The 24,129-nt window shown below is 59.1% G+C and overlaps 3 protein-coding genes across 3 annotated transcripts in view; 1 reads left to right on the forward strand and 2 right to left on the reverse strand.

Moving 5' to 3' along the window:
• VOLCADRAFT_91504 (uncharacterized protein) overlaps positions 1–7,570 on the reverse strand; it is a gene marked incomplete at both ends in the record, with an annotated part of 8,337 nt that extends 767 nt beyond the window's left edge. Inside the window, 8 exons of the mRNA XM_002951025.1 lie at positions 61–801; positions 1,117–2,026; positions 2,519–2,777; positions 3,508–3,982; positions 5,254–5,358; positions 5,489–5,634; positions 5,935–6,031; positions 7,480–7,570. Of these exons, the coding sequence (XP_002951071.1) occupies positions 61–801; positions 1,117–2,026; positions 2,519–2,777; positions 3,508–3,982; positions 5,254–5,358; positions 5,489–5,634; positions 5,935–6,031; positions 7,480–7,570 (2,824 nt within the window). The remainder of the gene's footprint in view (positions 1–60; positions 802–1,116; positions 2,027–2,518; positions 2,778–3,507; positions 3,983–5,253; positions 5,359–5,488; positions 5,635–5,934; positions 6,032–7,479) is intronic.
• Positions 7,571–8,963: 1,393 nt separating this feature from the next.
• Positions 8,964–14,821, reverse strand: VOLCADRAFT_91505 (uncharacterized protein; the record flags this gene model as incomplete). Its single annotated transcript, XM_002951026.1, has 9 exons — positions 8,964–9,169; positions 9,299–10,610; positions 10,710–11,579; positions 11,699–11,947; positions 12,289–12,323; positions 12,460–12,469; positions 13,110–13,420; positions 13,863–13,964; positions 14,161–14,821. The coding sequence occupies 9 exons, from the start codon at positions 14,819–14,821 to the stop codon at positions 8,964–8,966; spliced, it is 3,756 nt and encodes a 1,251-aa protein (XP_002951072.1).
• A 3,238-nt stretch (positions 14,822–18,059) lies between these two features.
• Positions 18,060–23,893, forward strand: VOLCADRAFT_91506 (uncharacterized protein; the record flags this gene model as incomplete). Its single annotated transcript, XM_002950930.1, has 5 exons — positions 18,060–18,444; positions 18,874–18,926; positions 20,196–20,511; positions 21,315–22,570; positions 23,807–23,893. The coding sequence occupies 5 exons, from the start codon at positions 18,060–18,062 to the stop codon at positions 23,891–23,893; spliced, it is 2,097 nt and encodes a 698-aa protein (XP_002950976.1).
• Between the last annotated feature and the right edge of the window lie 236 nt (positions 23,894–24,129).

The raw sequence follows: 24,129 nt of genomic DNA on the forward strand, positions 1-24,129 counted from the left end.
GGGCGCGGCCGCTGGCGGCCGCTGGCGTCGCCATGATTGGTGGTGGCGGTGGCGGCGGACCTGGCGGCGGCGGCGGCGGCAGCGGGGTTCCCCGACCGGCTGCAGCGGGCCTTCCGGCGCTGATACTTAATGGTGGTGGCAGCGGTGGCGGCGGACCTGGCGGTGGCGGCGGCAGCGGGCCCGCACTTTTTGCTTCGGCGTTGGGCACAGGCGCCTGCAACGACGGTGGCAGCAGTATGGGTTGTACAACACCTCGTCCGTTCATCTCGCTGGGTTTTACGTCCGCTGATGATGCTCCCGCCATATTACCTTCGCTGCTGTCTTCCTCAGCTGACTGGAATTCATCGCTACCTCCCCCGCCGCCCTCGCCGCCGCCGCCGTCGGCCGTAACGCTGGTCTCAGCCCATGGCGCCGCGCGAAGGCGATGCTGCTGTACGGCAGACAAGATGCCCAGCGGTGTTATGCTAGGCTGGGGCTCCTGAACATCATCATAAACGTCCCCGCCTCCGCCGCCAACCGCTCCGCCACTGGATGTCGTCGGCGCCGTACACTTCGCCGCAGTTGCAGTCGCCGTCGCCGCCGCCGCCGTCGCCGGCGGATTACGCTTCGACGGCGATGGCGAGGCAAAAGGCCAAATTCCAGCCATCCAGCCGCCACCACCGCCACCGCCGCCGCCGCTGCCGCCGCCAGCACCAGCGCCGCTAGGCTGACAGTTAGCGGTTAGCGGGTGCGATTCAACGCTATCCTCCAACGGATCCCGAGATGCAAATCGCGCCATGAGTTGATCGAGCGCCGCCTTAGCTGCGGCCGACCGTACACTACCTGTACTGCCGCATGGAGCTGTTGTGGCAGCAGCTGACGCTGAAGCTGCCACCGGCGCCGCCGCCAAAGTTTTCGGCGTCGCTGCACCCGCCGCATCCACCCCAATCGGTGCCGCCGCCTCCGCCACTGTAGCAGCAGCAGCAGTATCAGGAAAAAGGACTGGGTGGGAAACCGTGGCGGCGGCGGCGGCGGCGGGATCAGGGGCCCCAGCGACGGAACTAGAGGTCCCATCAGGAGAGGGGGGAAATAACGCAGCTCTGGGAACACGTCGCCGCCGGCCGCCGCCGCCGCCACCGCAAGACCCGAGATCGCCGCTGTTGACGTCACTGCCGCTGCTGCATCTAGCCCTCGACGGGGACCGATGACCTTTGCCGTGGCGGCTATCTGAATAGTCCCACGAAGGATGCACGTCAGCGTCTTCCCCTTCCGCCGGCGCCGACGCCGACGCCGGCGGCGGCGGCCATTGCGCGGTAGACCGACGAATTGTCGGTGCCGACGTCGACGCCGATATCGCTGCCGTCGCTGCTTGATTGCAACGGCCTGTCGTACTAGGTTCGGGGGCTGCCGAAAAGACCGCCGCCGCCGCCGCGACAGAACCTCGTACGACAACTGTGTCTGTCGTACTTTCCTCGCTAACGCTGGCCCCGTCGGCGGTATTGCTCCCCCAGCTGGCACCCCCCGGGCGGCTGCCGCCGCGGAGGGACCTAATCGCGCCCGCCACGACGCCGGGAGCCACCAGCGGCACCGGCGGCGGCAGCACCGCCGCCGCCGCCGCCGACCGGCAGCTCCCGCCGCGCTGCGGATTCGCGCAAGCTGCCCGACCGCCGTCGTCGTCCGACCACGATTCGCCGCCGCCGCTGCTGCTCGCCCCATCGCCGCCGCCGCGCCGCTGACAGGACAGGACCTGCTGCTGTTGCTCCTGCCACCACGCAGAGGGGTGTTCCCCTGCCGCCAGCGGCGTCACCACTTCAGGAATCCGCTCCTGCGCCGTCGCGGAATCGGTGGCCGTCGCCTTCGGTGCAGCTACCGCCACCGGCGGAGGCAGCCGCGGCCCCTCAACCTCAGCCTCCGCCGCCGTTGCCGTACACCCCGCCTCCGCTGCCAGCCGCGGCTGTACCTCCCGCCGCATCCATCCAGGCATCTTGTACGCCGCGAGCTGCTTCCGCTGCTTCCGCTGCTGCGCATCTTGCTCCTGCGGCAGCGCCTGGCCTGCTACTGCCGCCGCCGCTGCCGCCGCCGCTGGCTGCTGCCGCTGCTGTTGATGAGTTAATTGAGATAGCGGCAGTCGGTATTGCTCGTAAGCTGGTGGCTGTGCTATCGGAGGCTGTCGTTGTTGTTGTTGTTGTTGTTGTTGTTGTTGTTGTTGTTGTTGTTGTTGTTGTTGTTGTTGCCAAGAGGCAAAGTCGCCTGCCGCCATGGCGGCCTTTTGGCCCTGTACGAAATAGCTTTGCTCCGGGGAATAACCCGGAGGAGTTGTGGGGTACGGCAGTTGCCGCTGCGGTTCGGCCCGCTCTAGGCCTGGAGGAGATTGAAGCTCCGACTGCTGCTGATGGTGGTGATGGTGGTGATGGTAGTGATGTGGATAAAGAACTTGCTGTTGTTGTTGTTGTTGTTGTTGTTGTTGTTGTTGTTGCTGCTGCTGCTGCTGTGGCGGCGGCGGCGGCGGCGCAACGCCACTCGCGGCACCCAAGTCCACTTCCGTCAAAGGATCCGCCGTACTCTGCCTAGCCGCAATTCCCGCGTTCAGCGGCGTCGCCAACGCAAGCAAAGGTGGCTCCGCCGCCGTCGCCGCTGCCAGCGGCTCTGCCGTACTCCTCCTTGCCGCTAGGCCCGCACTCAGTGGTGCTACAGCCGCCGCTAATGCGTTACCACCGCCGCCGGCCATCCTGGACGGCCCTAGCGGCCCGTAACGCCCACTTGCCGTACTCGGCATCACCTGGTGCTGCCGCTGCATGCTGTCGGTGGCGACGGCAGCAGTAGCGGCGGAAGCCACCGGCGTCGCCGTCGGTGTTTGCTGCCTTGGCGGCAGCTGGCACGACGGCTGCGGCGTCGGGTATGGCTGCTGTCGGTACGGCAGGTACGACGATGACTGCTGCGACGGCAGCGGCTGCTGCTGCTGTTGGTACTGCTGTTGCTGTTGGTACTGCTGTTGCTGTTGGTACTGCTGTTGCTGTTGGTAATGCTGTTGCTGCTGGTACTGCATGGCAACTTCTGGGGGTAATCTGCAAAGTGGAAAAGGAAGGAGAGTCCAGCCCGCAACGGGGGAGGCGGGAGGGGGGAGGGGGGAGGGGGGAGGGGGGAAAAGCCGAACCACGAGGGGGGAGGGGGGGACTTACATGCAAAGTTCAAGGAACAAAGAGGCGAGGTCGTGTAGAGAAGGAAAGGCGGAAGCACTCCGGGAGGGGCACAAGCTATGCTGCCCGACAGAACCGAAACACACACGAACACGCCTCACATCGACGGGGGCGGGTGGCCGGGGGGCCCTCTCGGGGCGGAGGAGTCCCTAGGGCAATTTGACAGCTTCTCTCCCCCCTCCTCCCCTTCTCCCCCCTCCTCCCCTTCTCCACCCCTCCTCCCCTTCTCCCCCCTCCTCCCCTTCTCCACCCCTCCTTCCCTTCTCCCCTCCTTCCCCCCTTCTCCCCTCGTCCTCCCCCCTTTTTCTCCCGTCCGGGAGTGCTCACCCACCTGGCCCTAGCGTTGTTCATCAGGTTCGCCTGCAGCGGCGAGAATACCGCCGTCATCTCGGGAGGAGCGGGTTCCGGAGCCGGGGCAGTTGAAAGCTGGGGTTGTGGCAGGAGATCTTGAGGTTGGAGGCCCCCCTGGTATTGGGGCTGAAGCTGAGGTGCGGCCGGTTGAGGTGGAGGAGGTGCGCGGGCCATTTTGGAGGATAGGGGCGCAAAGGAGGCGAGGGGAGTACCCCTGCCGCCACCATTGACGCCACCGTTGATGCCGCCGTTCACGCCGCCAGTTCCAAATCCGATTCCAACGGCTGGCGGCCCGCTTGCTGACGTGGCTGCAGCTGTTGTCGTGGCCGCAGCTGCTACGGAGGCGGCCGCGAGCATGAGGCTGCGATTGCGGTTTAGCGCAGCAGCTAAGGGGCCTTGGGCGATTGGGGCTGCGGAGGGCGGGCCCGCCGCAGCGGGACCTGGCTGCGAGTGTACTGATGAGGTTAGGAGGTGGGGTGGTTGAAGCAGAGGTTGCGGGGAGTGCTGGGGATGGGGCTGGGACTGGGGTTGCGGCTGCGGCTGGATCCATTGATCATCGATGGGTTGGAGTTGTTGCGTTTGTTCCGTGTTTTGATGTGGATGGGGGTAGTGATGATGGTGGTGATGATGTGGGTGCTGACGGTGCCGATTCGTCTGCTGGTTTTGGAGTCCGTTGGAGGCAGAGGCGGAAGGGGGAGTAAGGTGGTGCGCGGGGGGCCCAGGGGGAGTGCGCGGAGCCCCAGTGCCCTGGCTGGTGGGGGAGAGCAAGCTGCGCGCTGCACCCTGGACAGCTGGAGGTGCGAAACCGGATGCAGATGCTGCTGGAAACGGAAGCGATGGGCCGGGCGGTGGCTGACCCCGTGGCATTTCAGATGGCACGGCGCAAGAGCACAGCCTTCACGTTTATTGACCTATGCTGGCTGGATAGGTTTCCGCGAGATCTGCAATGTTCGCCAGGTCAGCGAGCTGTCGTCGGTATTAAAATGACCTGTCAATGAAACTTTAAAGTTGAAGAAGCATCACGGCAACCTATCCTGCTGGGACGCTGCATGAATGTGTGTAGATAAATAAAAAGATATGCATATAAGTCCCGAAGAAAAGAAAATGACTTGACGAACAGCTAGGTGACAACGGGATCTGCAAGGAACGAGGTTGGTAAGAAGTTTCCGTCTAGTACATAACTAAGCCATCTCAACAACAGTATGCAGGGCACGACGGGTGCGATGCAAGGGGTAGAGTAATGTTCAACCAACCGCCTGCTGTACATGGTGACGGTGATGCGCAGCGCTTAACCCTTGGGACTTTGACTCGCCGTAATTATACGCAAGAAAAGGCAACCAATACGGCTGCACCCCCGCGAGCCCAATCCTTATATTGCTCGTCGATATTCCTGGCATTCATGGTCACGAGTGACCGCACGCTTTAACTAAAGCTTCCAGCGAGGCTTCAGCGACTGTCATTTTGCGAACGGAAACATAAACCTCGGGAAATCATAATTATCCGAATCCGAACGCCATGGAGACTTGGAGAGTCCGCGAACCTGACCGAAGACACACACTTCGACAAAACGACTTACAATTGGTATACCATGTGGATAGAGGCAGCAGCCAGCACCCAGAAACCCTAAGCTCGTGGCACATTCGCTTGGTTCGTGCCTTCACACAAGTGGAAAACTTTCCCCCTTCTGTTTTTGGCTTCTTGCCTTTTTGATGACCTCCTTTCTCACCGGGGTTGGGATTTATGTTCGGTTGTGCCGTGTCGCCACAGCGCTTCGGTTTCGTGATACAAGTTACAAGTTCCTTGCACACAAGTGCGGGTGTGTCCGTTAAAGCTGGGGGGCTATGGACGTTGTATTGGTATTGATGCGGGTATGCGGGAGGTCATCTTCATTCTCCCTCGTCCGCTTCAGAGTGAAGCGCCTCAGCGCGACGTGCCTGGCCTCCCAAATTTCCGAGAGGTACCTGGCCAATGCCAGGGGTGGCGCCTCAGTCGCATGCTGCGCCCCTTAATGACTAGATCACCATCATACTTAGCCCGTATGCTCTTGTAAGCGGGACGTCCATCGAAAACATGCAACTCATCTTCAACCGCTCCACAGTCACAAAGCCTGCAGGTACGCGCGGTGCGCTCACGCCCATTAGGCCTATTAACCCCTAACTCCCAACAGCCTAACCGAAAACGCATGAGCACATGAATTGAATGTTTCGTGATACTGGCCAAGAAACGACCAAACGACCTCAAAGACGGCACGGTCGTTACACAACTTCACGCCTAGTAACCCTTGAGACGCACCCACATGCACGCACCCACAGGGCTTGCAACGTTACTCACTGTGCGCTTCCTACGGCTTTGGTGGCGGCTCTATATATGTCGCGCCGCAGGGCGGAATGAGGACCCCGCTCCCCACCTAAACTGTCCTGGAACCGTACTTTCGTGTCTTGTATCGTAAGTGTACTCTGTCGTACCGTGTCCAACATGCATGTGCACGTGTGCATTATAAAACGCTGCGTGCCAGAAGCGCCGGGATGCGCGGTGACAACGATGGCCTAAGCGGCCCCAACGAACTTAACTGTCAGGCTCCAAGATGCAAGGATGGCCAGGAACGAAAACTAGGGTACTCAGCTTCTTCGAAGTCGAAAACGGCTCGGCCCCGGTACAGCCAGTTACCCAGCAGTATTCCGCAGGGGAGGCTGTACGGCATTGGGCTGCAAGCGGATGAACGGTGTCGTGTTTGGACTAATACGCTCATTATTATTATGGATAGCCGAAGGGCCGGGTGTGGCGGCTGGCGGCGTTGGAGTGATGTATGAATCTGGTGTGTACACTTGCTGCTAAGGTGCAAATGCAAATCCATGGACGGTGCATTGCGTGCCGCCACCATCTCAACAAGAACGGCTGCTGAGCATCTATAGCCTCCTGGTAGTGCGCGAACCCAGTTCCCCATCGCCGGTCGAACTGGAGAGTAGGACATGTAAGAGATGTGCGTGAGGCGGAGCAGAAGGCAAGGAGGGCGGTCTTGCTGGACCAGTTGGCATGGATGGGCTGCTGGAGTTGCGGAGTGTGTGGCGGAAGCTGAGCTATAGCCCAAGGAAAGAGGGAGGGAACCGCGCGGCCAGGTATCAAAGCAGCACGAGCACAAGCAGCGTGCGCCGCAGCGTGCACGCACACCGTAACCCCTAAAGGGTCGGTAACCGAATGGTTAGTTATAACCCAACCAGTCGCTTCGGTAGGGTAACCGACAGACTTCGAGATAACAACCGGGGACCTTATCGAAAGGAGCTTCGCGCCCGGGGTCTCGCCCATAAAATTAGGTAACAAGCATGACGGGCTCACCATGGCTCTCATGCATCGTCACGAACGCCCACATCGCTCAGGCTACCCTTGCCTCTGTTACTCCTGCTAGCAGCGCCCTGCTCCATTCGTCCTTTGCAGCAGAAACCCTGAAACCCCCCAAAAAACAAAAAAGGAGATTCTCGTCTTCTTTCACCTCCTCCAATTAACAACTACAAAAAAAAACTTAAGACCCAAATCAACTCCCCAAGCGACCACTTCCACGAAACCCACCCCCAGTTCAACTACTCCCAAATTCAACGCTGCCTCAGACCGATCCGACGTATACGTATGCCTCCAAAACACAATCTCAACTCCTCTAGAAATTCAACCAGCTATGACCCTAAAAGGCTCAACTCATCAACGATAATAAATCAGCGAAAAAACGTTCGCCGGCGCCTGCCGGGAGTTGAAAACGAAAACAAAAACAACAAAACATCGCGTAGGGTGCACACGTACGGCGTGCGTGCGCTCCGACCATACCTGCATTCCCCCCATCTCCCTCATCTCGCGCCCGATCCTGTTCAGCCCCGGGGACCAGCACGATACACCACATCCTAGGTCCTGGCAACCTCCCACCAACTTCCCACCAACCTCCCACCAACCCTGCCCGCAACCTTACCAGCGAAACACATTTCCTCCCTCTTCTCCCCCACCCATGAAAAGGGAGACCACCGCCGGGAAGATACGAGGCGCGACAGCCTGCCGGACATAGTGTACGGCAGCCCGCATATGCCCTGAACTACTCCACTCCCGCTGCCGCTGCCGCCCCTGCCTCCGTCGCCAACACGACATTCGACAACCTACTCTGCACCACGCTCTCGCGCTGTCACAGCCTCCAATCTCTGCCTTCGCTGCCATCCCTGCCCGATTCATGACACGATCGTGTCCACTGGGCCTTCTGGGCCTTACTAAAAAACAAAGAATCTGAAGTACCTGCTCCTTCGCTGTATTGCTGATTTCCTTCCCCTCACACAGCGGCGCTGTCCAGTCACCCGGTGCTGATGCGCTGCATGCTCAACACCTCTTTTCATGCTATGTTGTGCAGCAGCAGCAGCAGCAGCAGCAGCACCACCACCACCACCACCCGAGGGCGCCAGTACCTCGCCACCGCGCTGTGTCGTCCAGTCCTGTCCTGTCGTGCATTCCTAGGCGCGCATTTATAGGCCGCACACGCTTTGCACATTGATCGTTCGGTTGATCGATCGATCAATCGAGAGCTCGGCGCTACCGGATCAAGCTACGATGGCGGCGTCCAACAGCCCACATGTTGTATATTCTGGCCCTGCCACTGCCACTTCTGGGCCTGATGCTTTGTTGCTCCTCTTCCACTGGCCTGCCTGCCCATCCTTGCATAATCGCCGCGCCAATGTTAAAACAACCCCTCCACCATCCGCACCTCCTTACCGTCCACAACCGGAGTAAATCGCAAGACGCTGACAACAGAGAAGAAGTATATCGCCACTTAACCGCTGGTATTGGCATCCTGTGTCAGCGCCCTTCGCCACCGCTTTCCGGGGCGGCATCCTCATCTTGCGCTCTCTCCATCCCGGCCACCCCCTGCTGCTGTTGCTGCTATTGCTGTTGCTACTGCTGCTACTGCTGCTGCTGCTCCTCACCCTCCTGTCGCATTTACTGTTGCTCCGCAACCTCCTGCACCTGCTGTTGCCCGTCCTCAACCTCCTTTTCCTTCTCCTCCTCCTTTTTCATCTCCACCTCCTCAAGAACCATAGAGACTTCTAGACACACCTGCGCCTCCCCTTCCTCCCTTCCCCCCTGACCTGGCGCTATCTGGCGGCCCCCGCCAGGGCAACCCCCGTAGAGACCCCCGTAGCCCTCCGGCGGCCCCGCTGACCCGCTACCTGCCAACCTCCCCGCGCTGCTCCCCTCACCCTCACCTTCACCCTCGACATGCATATCAACATCAACATCTCTAAACCTCTTTATCACAACCTCTTCTTCATGCCGCACCTCCTCCCCATTCCCACACTGGGGAGACCGGAAGTGATGTTCCCCCGGTCTCGGGGAGCTGCCCTGGTCTCGGCGGCCGCGCCCGCGTCTGCGACGGTGCCGCCGCCGCCACCGCCGCCGCCACCGTCATCAGCATCATACTTTTCCGTCTACCGACGCATTCGCGTCGGCAGCCGGGGAAAGGCAGTCGTCACCGCCCACGGAGCGCTCGCCTGCGTCTGTGTCTCCCTCTTTCTTCTCCTCCGTCGATGCCGTTGCTACCGGCGTCTCATTCAATCGGGGCCTAGATCCGCCCTCCCCATCCTCAGTCTCCTCCTCCCTCGCCTCGTAGTTCCCAGCCGCTGCGGCGGCGGAGGACGATGGTGCCAGTTCAGCTTGGAAAACCGCCGCTGGGTCCGTCATTGACTGAGCCTGAGGGCTCGCCGTCGCCTCTGAAGCCACGAGCTCCGCCGCCGCCGCGTCCTGCGCACCTGCCGCCGAGACGTACGGCGGCAGCGGCACATCGTCAGCAACCGCGGACGGATGGCCGCCGCCGCCGCCGCTACCGCCATCGCGGTTAGTAAGGAGCCCCTCCGCATCTGCTTGAGACGGCGGCGATGGCGACGGCGGCGGGAGCTGTGGCTTCTGCATCACCGCCATCCCCTGAGTTGGCGGCGGCGGCAGGGTTAAATCGCCGTCGCCGGTTTCGGAGCTCTCCATGCTGGCACGCTCCATGGAGGTGCGCGTCGTACTACTGCCGCCGCTACTGGTGCCGCTGCCGTCATGTGAGTTGCAGCTGGCGCCGGTGCCGCTGCCTCTGGTCTTGCTGCGGCTGCTGGCACGGGTGCTCTTGCCCTGCCAGCGCAGGGTGTGCCACCAGGGCACGTTGCGGCCAGCGGCGACGGCGGCGGCGGCAGTGACCGCGCTGGTCGCCGCTGCCAGCGGCTCGGAGTTCTCGCTGCCGCCGCCGCTGCTGGCATCGCCAGAGTCGCGTGCGGGGCGGTGGCAGTTGCTGCCGCAGTTACTGGCAGAACTGCTGCTGCTGCTACAGCCGCTTAGTGAACTGCTCGGGGCGCCGTCGACGCCATTGACGGCGCCTAGGCCGCCGCCGCCGTCTCCGCCGCCATCCCTACACAACAAAACGGGAGCCGGCGGCAGCGGCGCCGGCGGCCCTGGCGGCGGCGACAGCAGCTGTATGTCCTTGCTGCTGCTCGCCGGAAGAACTGCTGCGTCAGTTCCGTGGACGTGGGCTGCGACGGCATCCAGATCCGTTGGCGTCGTTTTGTCGTCGTACACCGGCCCGCGGACAGCCATCATCACACAGCATTTAGCGGAGGCGTCTTCCGCTGTTGCACCGGACAGCCTCCCTGTCAGCTTGCATACAGGAGCCTCCGCCTCCGCCACCGCTTCTTTATCCACAGACGACAGCAACACCGCCGCGTCTTCAACAACAGTAGCAGCAGTAGCAGCCGCCTCCTCTTTTGCCACGGCGGCGGTCAATGCGTCCGCTGGCGCCGCAGCGGCCGTTTCTACCTCCGCCGCCGCCACCTGCGCCTCCGCCACCTCCCCCTCCCCCTCAGCCGCCGCCATTCCCGCTTCGCCTTTGCCAGCTTCCGCCTCAACCATCGTGCCTGCCGACTCCGACAACAACGCCGCTGACGACTTCAAAAAACGTCGGACCGCAGACGACGGTTCCCCGACCGCTACAACCTCCGGATGATGTTGCTGTAGCTGCTGTTGCGGCGATGATAACGGCGGCACCTCGCCATCAGTATGTATTCTGTTTGGCGATGATGACTGTTGCTGCGGGTGCAAGTACGGCGCCGAGATCATCATCGTCATCGTCATCGACGGCAGCGGCAGCGGCGGCGGCGGCGGCGGCGGCGATTGCCGGGCCGCCACCTGCTGCGCGTGAGTCTCAAGTGACAGGACTGGCGACGGACAGGCCTCCGGCGGCATAAGCCCCTCCTCACAGGCAGCCGCCGTCGCCGTCGCCGTCACCGCCGGCAGTGCCTCCTCCTCTCCCTCCTCCCCCTCCGCCACCGTCTCAACTGTGAGACCCATTGAGTGGCGATTGCTACCACCGGCGCCGCAGCGTCGGCCGCTTTTGTCTTGGGTGGAGGTGCCGGCAGCGGCTGCAATGCCGCCGTCGCCATCCGCCGCCAGACGCTGCTGCACCTCCTTTCGCATCCACGCAGGCATCTTGTGCGCGGATAGCTGCTTCCTCCGCGGCGCCGACGGATGGCCCTGCTGGGATATATGTGCTGCCGGCGGCGGCGGCAGTATGATCCCTGCCGGCGGCGGCGGCGGCGGGATGATCCCTGACGGCGGCGGCGGCGGCGACAGCGATGGTATGATCGCAGATCGCTGCTGAAGCGTGGCTCCGGAGGCGGCTCCTTCTTGCTGAGCCGCCAGCCACGGCTGCTGCTGCCGTTGGTGGTGGTAGTGCTGCTTCTTCTTCTCTTCCTCCTCCTCCTCCTGTTGCTGCTGCTGCCGCCGCTGCAACAACAGCTGCTGGCGTTGCAAGAACCGCTTCGCCTGGTACTCGCAGGTTTGCCTAAGTGTCTGGTGGCGATGTTGATCGCGGCGGTTTTGCTGGAGGTGCCTGATGGTGAGGCTCTCTGGAGCTTCGGGGGTGTTGTTGTTTTGCTGCTGCTGTTGCTGTTGTTGTTGTTGCTGTTGTTGCTGTTGTTGCTGTTGTTGCTGTTGTTGTTGCTGTTGTTTGTGGTGGTGGTGATTATCCTGGTGTGAAACCCGCAAGTGCTGCTGCTGCTGTTGCGGTGGCGATGGAGGCGGCGGCGATGGAGGCAGTGGGTGCACCGACTTCGGCTCTGGGGCGGAGAGGCTGCTGTGCACCGCGCCCGGTAGTTGGATTTGGGCTTGGAACTCACCCAGCTCGTGTCCTTCCAACGGTGTTTGGTTGAAGTGGAGACGTTGTTGCTGTCGTTGCTGTCGTTGCTGTTGTTGTTGAAACGGTGGGCCGTACTGCAGCTCCTCTCGTCCGTCGTCTCCGACCCAGCCACCGAAGGCCATGGGCTGTGGGTTGAGCCGTTGGTCGGCTTCTTGCCCGAAGGAGGGTTGTCTTGGGGCCCCCCGACTGGCGGCGGTGGCGGCGGTGGCGGCGGTGCCTGACCCTGGTGCTGGCGGCGGTGCGGCAAAAGCAGAGTCGTGCGGCCTGCAATCATCATCATCATCCATCATCGTCATCATCGTCATCATCGTCCATCATTGGCGTGTATGCCGGGCGTGCAGGGCATGACGGCAGGCCGACAGGGGATGGGGAGAGGTACATGAACACACATCTCCGATTGGGAAATTTGGACGGGGGAAACGAATCGTGTGTACAACATGACGAGGCTAACCATGCCATGTCATGTTCATGCATCATCATACACATGAAACCCTCCCCTCCCCCTCCCACATCCCCCCTCCCCATCTCCCCCTCATACCCCCTCTCCATCTCCTCGAGCTGTCTACACACCTGGCCCGCGGTGGATTGTACGACACATAATTGGCCTGTGTACGACACCAGATAGCCGGGGTGAAGAGGGGAGAGGTTTGGGATGAGTGAGGTGACCGGTGCGCAAAGAGAAGCAGAGGGGGAGGGAAGAGAGGAGGGCGATAAGGGATAACGCGTAGCAAATGCACTTACATGTTACCATCTAGAGGAAGGGAGGGAGGTATCGGAATGCGGGGCAGAGAAAGGGATTGGAAAGAGGGTTCGGGACTGGAAGGCAGGGGGGAAATAGGTGAACAACACACAATTAATTTTGAAAGACAAAGGTGGATGTCGGGTGGTNGGGGTGGGCTTGGCGGGGGGAAGGGGGGGAGGCAGGAGGAGGGGGGAGGAGGAGGGCCGCCGCGGGGGGGTTTCTTAGGGTTATTCAGATAGGCGATCTTGTGCTTGGTCCTCTGTACGGCACCCAACACCACTTAGGGCTATGTCGGGGCTCTCCGGCGGAGGCGCTTCACGGCTCTGTACCCGGATGCGCATCTGCTGCGACACCACTTCCTGTTTCCCTTCTCTCCCTTCCCCCATCCTTTTTGCTTTCGTATCTCCTCCCCTGCCTCCCCTCCCCTGTCTCCCCTTCCCTCCCTCTCCCCCTTCCTTCCTCTCTCGCCTTCCGCGTCTCTCCCTCCCTCTCCCTCCATTTTGCACTTTCCCCCTTCCCATGCTTCAAGACAGACGTGTGCCCCAACACAATCGGGTGCTGGACAAATCAAAGACAACAAAACGCGCGCGCAATCTCCCCATCCTCTCTCCCCCCTCCCCTATCCCTCAACCCCCAAAATTCTCTCCACCTGCAGCGGAGGGTACTCCAGGGCGGGGGAAGGGGAGGGGGAGGAGGATGCAGTTAGGGCCAGCGGCCCTAAGTGGGACGTCACTGGCTCCAGGGCTCCCGCCGCCGCCGCCGCCACCGCTGGCAGTCCGCCCAAGGTTGCCGTTCCTGTCACAGGCGTTGGAAGCAGCGGCGGCGGTGGCGGGTGCGTTGCGATAACCACCGCCCGCCGGGCGACGACACCGCACTGGCCGCTACCATCAGCAGCACCACCACCACCAGCGCCATTACCGCCACCGAAAAGGTGGACATTGCCGGGTGGCGCCTGGTGGCCTGAGAAAAAGAGGAAGAGGAAGAGGAAGAAGAGTAAGAAGGAGTAGAAGAGTAAGAAGCGTGTAAGGAGTGAGGGCGACAGACAGCGGGCGATGGTGACGGGAGGAGTGATGACGGATGCATGTCGGTGAAGGAAATCGTACAACGTACGGCAAGTACGGGACACAGTACCAGTGCATTCCAAGCAGAGGGACATGGTGACATTTTCCATCCGATATAGTCCCCAGCTGTATCCCATCCAAAGGCCTCTGCAAACTGGGGCCCTTACTGCTTGGGGCTCCATGAGGAGGGGGTTCCGCAGCGGCGGGGGGATAACATCTGGTAACATAGCGACCTAGCGAGATCAAAGAAACCCCCAAGTCCGAGATCCCCAAGACCGAGATCCCCAAGCTGTCCATGTGCTTCTCCTCCCTGCTTCCCTGCTCCCTTGCATTCCGCGCACCTGGGTTGCCGTTGCCGCTGTATGGCCTAGTTATCATTGGTTTGGTGCCGTACGGCTGCATCATCGCCTGTTGGTCACGGGGAAAGCCCTGGGGGCGGTCGCCTGCAGGGGGTGTTGTGGGGTGTGTGCGAGAGGTTGGGAGGGGGGAGGTCCGCTGGTAGACTCACTGAACCAGATGATGATGACGCGATGATGCTGATGCTGATGCTGATGATGGCGATGCTGATAATGATGATGGCGATGATGATGATGATAATGGCGACGAGGGGCCTGCGTTCCCCGGGGCCTTTTCACTCACCCACAATGCCGGTTTCCACGGAGCTTCGAATGCCGCGGCTTCTAAATAGACCCGCAGCCAAGGGCCCGAGAGCAGCTGGGTTTAGATTCGTGCCCGCCAAGGTAGCGTGTCGCGTGTAAGGTGACTGAGGGCGCACGGACTGCAGTTGCTGTGGCTGCGGGAGAGCAGCCAGGGGGAGACGGTGGCCGATTCTCTGGGCCATGCCATAGCCAGCAGCATCGTGAGATGTTGAGGCTGGATCGGAGTCCTTGGGGCTGGTGGTATCGCCGGAGCACCGCTGTTCAGCATAGAGGAGCTGCTGCTGATGTGGAGGCGGAGGAGGTTGCGGCTGTGCAAACGGCTGCGGATGCTCTTGTGATGGCGACAGTTGAAATGACAGCTGGGGTGTGTGCTGAACGGGTTGCGGCTTCTGATGCAGCTGTAATCTTTGTTGTGATTGACGAAGATGTGTGCTTGCTACTGGATTCAGACCTACCTGCTGTTCGCTGTCGGGGGAAGAGCGCGCCTCAAGCTGTGACTGCGTTGAGTCGTTGTTGAGAGGCTGCAAATTGGCTGCAGACTTCCTTGGCGCTGTTGTATTTATGGATTGCTGCTGCAGCGCTAGGAATGCGGCTATCGCCTCTCTTTCAGAAGCTGCATTTGGAGGCAAGCCCGGCGCCATGGCAACCCAGCTCCTTCAATCAAAGGGTGTAAGCCGATAAGCAAATCGGACAGCGACCACGGGTTATAGTATTTATGTGCCTATCTTCAAGAATCAGGATTTCGATGCGGGACTGACACGCGCTGAGCTGTGCTCAGGCCATTGTTCTTGACGTTGGCTCGGCATACAGCCACCAGTGCCTGCAAAGGGTAAATGTTTTTTAAAATGAGCTTTCAGAGTTCGTCAGCTTTCAGATCTGAAGCTCTCCGTCTGTGGCGAGTTGTACTGGTTCTTCGAATCCAAGTTCCGTTTGCAACGCCCAATAACGGTCTTAATCCTTCCAGCTATGAGCTGCTCTAGGAGCCCTAGTTAATCCTGTAGCCATCTTAATAAAACTTGACGATGCAGGCACTGACAAATTATCGCCCGGCGTCAAAACTCAGGACGGTCAGCAGGGTCGTGCAGGACAAAAGCGCCCACCAAAATGCTGACCCTGCCAGGAGACGAATTCTTGTATTAATGCATGCCCTTGGACTCTAGCAAGTGGACAGGATTTTTATGGACCTTTTCGGTCGCGACCGTAACTCGGCGGCTGAGCAGTGCTGCGCAAGGTGTCAAGCTGTCTTTCTGTGGCCTGTCAGCCAGGGGCCCGCCCAGCAACAGAGGGGCCATCTCTAAAATACGTTGAGCGCGCGAGGGCTTCCGTCCCTGTTGTAACGCCGGATGCGGTTATAACCGTCGATATATCTGGTTCAAGTCGTGAGTCGCAGAATCTCGTAATAACTTGTTTCAACCTGTCCCATCCATAGATAGCCTTGGAGGCGTCGCAGCGACTGCGCCATGTAAATTATGATGCAAAATTATTCCAATAAACAGGCAACTTCAAAAACAGAGCTTTGGACTTGTATTCACGCAAGCTGCATGCAAGCCCCTCCGGGCTCCGCTCCTTGGAAGCCTCCCTTGCGTCCTGTACCTTGAATGTCATGCTTGTGCTGTTATGTCGGTCGAATAAATTTGACATCGTTTTACATGGAAAGTGTGCGCGCTTAGTGGCGGCGTGCCGTTTTACCTATCATCCGCCTTATTTGCTAGATCGGCCAAGGAGAAATTCGCGGCTGGCGTCCTTGCAAATCTCATAGAGAGCTCATTTTATTATTATGCTAGTTTGATTCGCGTTACTTGTTCGCGGCAGTTGTAGTGATGGTTATAACACCTGGCAGTGGCAGCTTGCGCAAAAGCAACCGACCGCGCGGTTGGAGCATTTATTCCAGCATGTTCTGCCTAGCAACAATGTCATATATAGGCATCAGATAGCCAGTATTGCGTAAGTAGCACTTGGGAAGTTCCGCCAGTTGTTTCATTGAGGGCCACGGAAGGAGACACGGTGCCTGCTTTCCAGAGTCCTGTATAATTTCCATAATAGGGATGTCACCCAAAATCTGAATGGGAGCTATTTACCCTTGTTGCAAAGACACTCGTAAGAGGTACGCACTTGAAGCTTCTTAAGTGGATGTGTCAAAAGCTCCTTTACTCACTGCGTGATACAGCAGCAACATTAGCAGTGGGACCAAGCAACGCCCTCTCGACATCAGGGCACGTGAGGAGGATGCAGCAGGAAAAAGCAGCACTGTACTGCTTGTATTGTACAAGCAGAAACAAACACCGGAGGCCTTCCAGGGTGCATGTGATTGGCCTTATTCCTTCAGGAAAGCTTGCAGGATTGGATTGATGTCTCCACGACTACGATGCAGCACACCGATTTTAGGAAAGCTCCACACGCCTGCAACGCGCTAAACTGGACGCGTACATCACGATGAGCAGCGGCACCATCTCTTTTCATTACCTGATGCCATAGCAATAATACAACATTCGGGTTTACCACTTTGCGTAAGCTGGGCAGCGAACTGCCTACCGGCACCTCTGCTTAATATGAATGCTGACGGCTGTGCAGCTCGTCTGATTCGTTTATCCATTGATTTAGTGCATCACTTCGGTTGCAAGTGTTTCTTACGGACCTGATGTCCAAATGGACGGGTCGTTGTTGAGCACCGCTGATAATGGTTACGATGGACAAGAAGACATTGAATTTCATGAGGGCTGGCTTCAAGATGCGCCTAGCAGGGTTGTGCGAGGAGTGCAACGAAATGTTAGCACAAGCGCCCTGGACGCAAGGTCAGGCAGGAGGCTACATTGGTCGCCGCAGGAGGAGATAGCACTTGTAGTACGTCACTGTCAAATTGGGAACAGGTGCGCTGGAGGACCTGGGAGGTGTTGCGATGTCACAAAGAGTTGCAGCTGAGAACGTATGTAACCATACCATCGAGGCTTTCCTAAGTAAAAATTAAAAAGCATTCCTTTACTTCCATACCAGTATTAGCAGATGACTGCGCACATAGTCGTCTCGTTATTTGGCATGTTGACACCACACACTACTACTTTCCCTAATTGTCAGGTCCCGACCATCTTTTACCCACGCAGGTGGTCTGCAATTGCGAAGTATCTGCCTGGTCGCACAGGTGCGTGCTTCCTGTCGGCCCGTTGCCTTCCCCCGGCCGTGTGGCCCCATCTTCCCGCCATGGCCGAGAGTTGGAACTCCCCAAAGTTGTTGCGGTTGTTACAGTGGGCTCCAGACTCACGAAGAGTAGAGCCAGCGGGCCAGGGGGCCGTGCACTGCACTTGTGTGGATATATTATCCCTTGTCGTAATGCAAAGGAAAACGCGCTCTTCGCAAAACGCCGCCTGACGTTTGCAGGCGAAGCAGAAAGAAAATGATTGTAAGGGTTGTTTTTGACAAGACATCACCTGCGTGCCTCTTTTTGTTGTTTGCCCAGTAGTTCCGCTCTTCAGCGGTACATCTAAACTACCTAAAGCCAACTGTCATCCATGTTATAAAACCCTCGTCCCGTCCCAGTCAACTGATGCCGTACATCCCCTCTTCCTGTTTTTGATCCCCTCTCCTATCCCGCTGCTTCAAACGACGGATACTACCACCATCGGTGTACGAACCGTCTGGGCGCGCTTGGGTGTCGTCGTTCGTTGGTATTTCTGTTATGGCGGTTATCGGGTCCTCCATGGTGATGGCGGTTGGGCTTTTCCTTGACCGAAACACCGCGTCATCCTCGTCTACGAACACGACGCTGTCTCGTACACATCCGCCGGGCCGTCAGACAACGACATTAAAAATCTGTGAGTGTACAAAAACACGGGAATCTCAGAGGTCCTCCGTTGCCGCCGGGTTTGGAACATGTGACGTGGAATCATGTGCTTTCAAATATTATTTGATTTTTTAAGGTTTGGACTCGAATTTGAACTTGTATGCAGATGGCACAGCACCTTGCGCTCCAAGACGTGTCGTCGAAGTTCGTTGCTCTTTTGCTACGTCCAGCTCATTCGGGACTGTCCGGACGATGTCGCTGCGCGGCGCGCCGCGTACGACAAGGCCATGCAAATGGTGTACGGCAACGGCGGCAGTGGCGGCGGCGCTGCCGCCCCGCTGCCGCAGCCACCGCTTTTGGGTCCTGGCGGCGGCTGCGGCACCGGCACCGGCAGCGCCGGTGCTTCACCTCGGGTAGCACCGTACCACAGGAGCAGCGTTCCCGGCAACTCGGCTATCCCGCTGCCAGCTGGGCCCGCTCCCTTGAGAGGTACGGAAGAAGTACGGTACTTCCGTGAAAGCTTGTTACTATGGTTTAACAAAGATTTCATTCATTACCGTAAACAACCGTTTTCTATAACGCGCTAAAACAGGACATATTTGCTCTAGAGCACAACAATGAAAAATTTTAACCAACCCTTTTAAATTGTACCGCTTAAGCAAGGAGTTTTCCTTCCAATGCTACGCCAAATTCCATCTTCGCATCTATTTTCTCCGTTTTGCTGGGAATTGAATCGTGTTGTTTATGATAAAACAATTGCCTCGTCAAAGTCGTCATGTTTAAATGTTTCTTCTGAGTTTGGGGCCGGAACTGCATTTTTGTTGAATCAGCCTAGCGTGTGCGCTTCCCTGCATTCCCTGCTCATGTGCTCATACATATATATCCGCACGCATCCAAACGTGCCCAACTCCGGCGCAGTGTCCTGTAATGGAATCAACGGTTTGAGTTTGGAGCATGGCTGGTCTTACAACGTGAGTTGACGCTGTTTGACCGGAATGGGGAAACGCCTCCTCGTCCCACTTGGTACTTTGGATGGACGTCCTGTCGCAGTTGATCCTTTACTTCTTGCGTCACGTGATTTCTTCTTCCTTCCTCCACCGCCCGGGCCCGGGCGGCGGAACGCGTGAAGAGGCGAAACGGGTGCAAAAAAGGGCAAAGGGCGGCGGGGACGTAGGAAGGAAGGGCACGCGACCGAATTAGGAACTGCCGCTGGGACTGGGGAGACCCGCGCGGAGCGGGAGAGGATAGGTTTCGTAAAGGGATCAACATGAGCCCATCTATTTCCTTAAAAGGCCGCTCCGGTCCAAATCCGTCTATCTCTGGTGTCTGCTGCATTCGTGAGGGGTTCTCGTCATTAAACCCCCCGTCAAATCTTTTTAATATTAAAACCCAAGAAGATGTTCTCCGGGGCTATTTGGGAGCTCGTCCTCAGGCCACATGAGCTACACGATCGGCCTTACTTTTTAGCTTTGTCTTTTTTTGCTTGTTTAGGTGGCGAAATTTTTTTTGTTAACAGAACAAAGGATATGGCGGAATTTTAGATGCTACTATGGACTTCAAATCCGTCCTTCCTTCAAAATCCCCAATCCAAATGTTTTATTAGTTTACAACGACAATCATTTTTTTCTGGCACCTTTAGCAGGGTACTGCTTGCAATGAACCGGTCCAGACTTCTGCGGGGCAGCTGCAGCTGCAAATGGGTTTGGGAAGCATGGATTCGCCAGTCGGTGCTGCTTCTGGCGGATACGGCAGTGGTACGGGCGGTACGGCAAGTACGGCAGGACTCGGTAGTGTCAGGGGTTCTCCCTCTGAGGTCGCTCCGGCGTTTAATGGCTCCCCTTATCGGACTTTATTCGCTGCTGCGCATCAACATCAGCAGCAACAACAACAACAACAGCTGCGACAGCAGCTCCAGCAACAGCATCTGCAACAACAGCAACAACAACAACAACAACGGTACAATTCGTTGCTGCAGAACCAGCAGAACCACCAGAACCACCAGCAGCAATCGTGTGCTTTTCCTGTTATTCGACACTTATCGTCATCGTCATCGTCGCCAGCGATGCCAGCTCTGGGCACTCTGCAGGTGCCAACAAGGTTAACATCGTCATCGCGCTTAATGTCCCAGTTGTCTGAACCGTCACAACAGATGTCACCACAGCAGCAGCAGCAGCAGCACCACCACCACCAGCAGCAGGAGCAATACCAACAGGCCCCGCACTACCGGCCGCCGCAGCCAGATCCGTATTCCGGGATGTCCTTCCTTCCGCGACCTCGTTCCTTTCCCCAACAACAAGAACAACAACAACAACAACAGCATGAGCAGCACCAGCACCAGCACCAGCACCAGCACCAGCAAGTACCGCTACAAGCGCCACACATATTTTATCAGCAGCAACAGCAACAGCAGCATGACGGGCAGAATTTCAAAGATCCCCAGCTATCTTGTCGTACAGCCGTACAGGCGTTGCCGGCGCAGTTGCTGCCAACCGTTCACCCCTTTCACCAACACGCCGGGAGTCATTCCGTCCATTCAGATGCCCAATTGGGGCTGGGGTTGGGGCTGGCCTATCAGTCTTTGGATCCGCCCCCCCGTAGCAGTGGCAGTGATAACGGCCTCGCTCATATGCCTTGGCAGCAGCAGCAGCAGCAGCAGCAGCGGCAGCAGCCCCTGTCGGCGCCGCAGCTGCTCGGTTTGGACGGCTTCAATGAGGTGAGGTACGGCGGGACGATGGCCCAGGAGCAGCAGCAGCACCAACAACAACAGTTACAACAGCAACAGGAGCAGCAGCAGCAGCACCAACACCACGTCGTCAACCAGCATTTAATGCAACTCCAGCTACAGCAGCAGCAATACCCGAATGGAGCACAGACGATGCCCCTCGGTCTTCAATCCGCAGCGACTACATTCCCTTCTTTCTACAGCAGCAGCAGCGCTTCGACGGCGCCGCTGGTTCCGGAGCCACTGGCGGCAGCGGGCACGGCGACGGCGGCCTTTGTACGGCGTACTTCGACGTCTCTGTCGCTACCGCCATCACCTGTCGATAAGGCATCGCAAAACATCGGGCAAGGACACGGATTCTTTGTGGGTCCAGCGGCGGCCGTAGCAGCGCCGCCGCCGCCGCCGCCGCCGCTCCAGCATCAGTCGCTGCTACAGCCGTCGCGGCAGCGACCGCTCTCAGCGCCAGGAATGGGGATCCCGTTACAGCAGCTGCTACAGCCGCTGCACCGCCTCTCCTTCAGCAGCGCTGCCGCCGCCGCCGACACCGCCGTCACCACTGCCACTGGCACTACTGCCGCCAATCCAGAAGGTTTTATTCTCCGCGGAAATGGCGAGAGCGTTGCCGCCGCCGCTACAGCCAACCCGCTTGACGGTGCCGTCGGCGGCGAAAGTGACGGCGAATGTGGTGGCTGCGGCGGCGGCGGCGGCGCCGCCGCTGCCAACGACGTCGCCGCAGCCTTCGATAGCGATACGGCATTTGCGACCTGGTCCACGGGATTAGCGTCGGTGTCCCTGGCGGGAATGTCGGGGGAACCCCTGGACCTCACAATGTACGATATCGCGCTACTGCCATGTGCCGCCGCTGCCGCGCGTCAGAGCAACGCTACCACGCAGACCGCTACGGCCAACATCATCAGTGCTGCAATGGTCGAAGCGTGCGACGCCGACAACTCGGCAGCGGCGGCGGCGGCGGCGCCGCCGCCGCCATCCTGTTCGTCGCAGCCGCAGCTTCATTCATGCGGCCACCAGCTGCAGCCGCAGCCGCCGCAGCTACAGCCGCCGCGCCATCGCGAGGCGGAGGAGGGTGGGTATTTCTCGCTCGAGGCGCCATCGCGCGCGCCACGGCTCCCGCCGTCGTCGCCGTCGCTGCTGCCCGCGTCACCGCGTGCGTCATCGACGCCGGCAGGTTCTCTGATGTTCTTACGCTCCGAAGGGGCGGCGGCGGCGGCGGCGGCAGCCCTGACGGCGCCTAGAAGCGGCGCCGCCGCTGCCAACGGTACTGCTGTCTCCACTGCGGGAGCTCCGGGAGCGACGACGGCCGCCGCTGGATTGTCTTCGCTGCTTCTTAAGGGTCTGTCCGGAGGGATTGTAAGGGAGGTTTCGGAGCCGCTTCCCAGCGGCGGTGGTGGTGGTGCCGGCGGCGGCGACGGTGGTGGCGGTAGCGGCATCTTTGCACTGCACAGCTGCGATGTCGTGGGCCCTATGGGACTGTCCCACCACCAGCAGCAGCAGCAGCAACTGTCTCAGCTACAGCCGCAGCCTCGGCCCACGTCAGTGCCGGCTACTGCGGCGGCGGCGGTTTCCGCGCTTCTGCGCGTGGGGCAGCATCAGCAGCAGACGCTGACGCAGCAGCAGCAGCAGCAGCAGTTAATGCCGCCTCCGCCGCGTCCGCATTCCTCGCCTGCCCAGCCAGTGCAGCTTCAATCGCAGCTACAGCTGCAGCTGCTACAGCAGCGCGATTCGAGAGATTCATTGGACGAGATTCTAGAACGTTTCGACCCGGCGAGCACAGCGTCAAACGCCTTGGCGGAATTGCCGACCATCCAGGCGGAAGACCGACCCACGGGTCACTTCGGCGACCGTCCCACGGGTCATTCCCAGTATCGACCCACGGTAACGGCGGAGGCGGCGACGACGAGGCTGCCTGGCACCTCCGCGGAGAGCCCTTCCGACGCCTTACCGACGGGTGTTGCCAGGAGCAGTAGCAGCAGCAGTAGCAATGGCCATGGCGGCGGCGGCGGCGGCATGTCTGGTTTGCTAGGTGTGGTGTCAGGTGCGGCACCGCCGGTATTGAGGCAGCATCAGGATGCTGCTGTTTACCGCAGCGGCGGCGCCATCGGTACGGCGCGTACTGGCGACGGCGGCGCCGCCGCCGGAACTGATGGCACCGTTACAATGGGTTTATGCGACGACGAGCTGGATGCTTTGTTGGGCGACATGGCAGCCCGACAGGCTCTGTGAAGGACGACATGTTGAGAAATAATAATTTCTGTTGTACGAACAGGGCCACCGTACGTTGTGTCGTACTTTAAAACCATATTGTGACATATTTGGACCATTCTCTGACGCCCTCCAGAAGTCAAGATTGCGGGTTTTAGATTGGTTATTAATGATGTGTTGTGTATCTCATAATAAATTGTATGAGACGCCGAAAAGGGTTTAAGATGTTTGTCTCTCTGTCTGTCTGTTTGCCTGTGTGTTTGTGATTTGATTTTTTTGGCAGTTGCAGAACAATAAAACTGAGAGTTTTTTTTGAAGTCATTATGTTGAGGGGTCGCAAGGGGTCGCAATCCTCCAGGGCCGAACCTGCGGGGGTGACATCTTAACGAAACCCGCAACGGGTGCCCCCCCCCCTTCCCTCCCACCCCACCCCCCCACCCCCCCACGGGGCCCCCCTCTCCCCGGGGGGAAGGGGGAGGGGAAGCCCGTCGTGTGTGTTTTTAAAGTTTAGCTCTTTTTTAAGGAAAAGGCCGAAATGGTACTCAAATAATTTTTGTGTGTATGTGTGCGCGTGTGAAGGAAATAAAGTGGGAAATCTGGAATTCCGAAAAACACGGCAGGTCAGTTTTAGCCCCGGGGGGGTTTTAGTCGCACGCGCGCACGCTCCCTACGGGCCAAGAGGCTCCGTCACGCGGGTTTGCGTTCACTGAGCTTCTAAAACACACAACAAGACTCCCCTCTCCCTCCCCGGCCTGATCCGGCTCTTGGGTTGAGAGAGTTCGCTTCTAAGACAGCGGAAACCCGGAAGCCCTGTACAGACCCTAAACCCTAAACCCTAGTACGGCACGAGGCCCTCATAGAAAGCTCGGTGTGTGTGTATGTGTGTGTGCCCCCCTCCGCCATATGTAGACGGGGGGGGAGGGGGAGGATAAAATGTCAGGTCCGGACCCAACCTTTGTGTATCCCGTGGGTCCACGTGCATGCGCGCACCCCTGAGCGAAACGGCTGCGGTGGTGGTGGTGCTGGTGGTGCTGGTGGTGCTGGTGCTGGTGAACGAAGGGCGTGTTGGTAGAGGGGGAGGACGGCGGCACCGGAGAAGGGGGAGGGGGAGCAGTTCTATCCCCATAAGGCCCCCCCGCCGCCCTGGGACGGGAGGAGCACTGAGTGGCTCACTCAATAGCAAAAGGAGGTCTGTGTGTGTATGTGTGTGTGTGTGTGTTGGGGGGGGTGAT

The sequence above is a fragment of the Volvox carteri genome (genome assembly GCF_000143455.1).
Source record: "Volvox carteri f. nagariensis unplaced genomic scaffold VOLCAscaffold_21, whole genome shotgun sequence".
NCBI lineage: Eukaryota > Viridiplantae > Chlorophyta > Chlorophyceae > Chlamydomonadales > Volvocaceae > Volvox > Volvox carteri.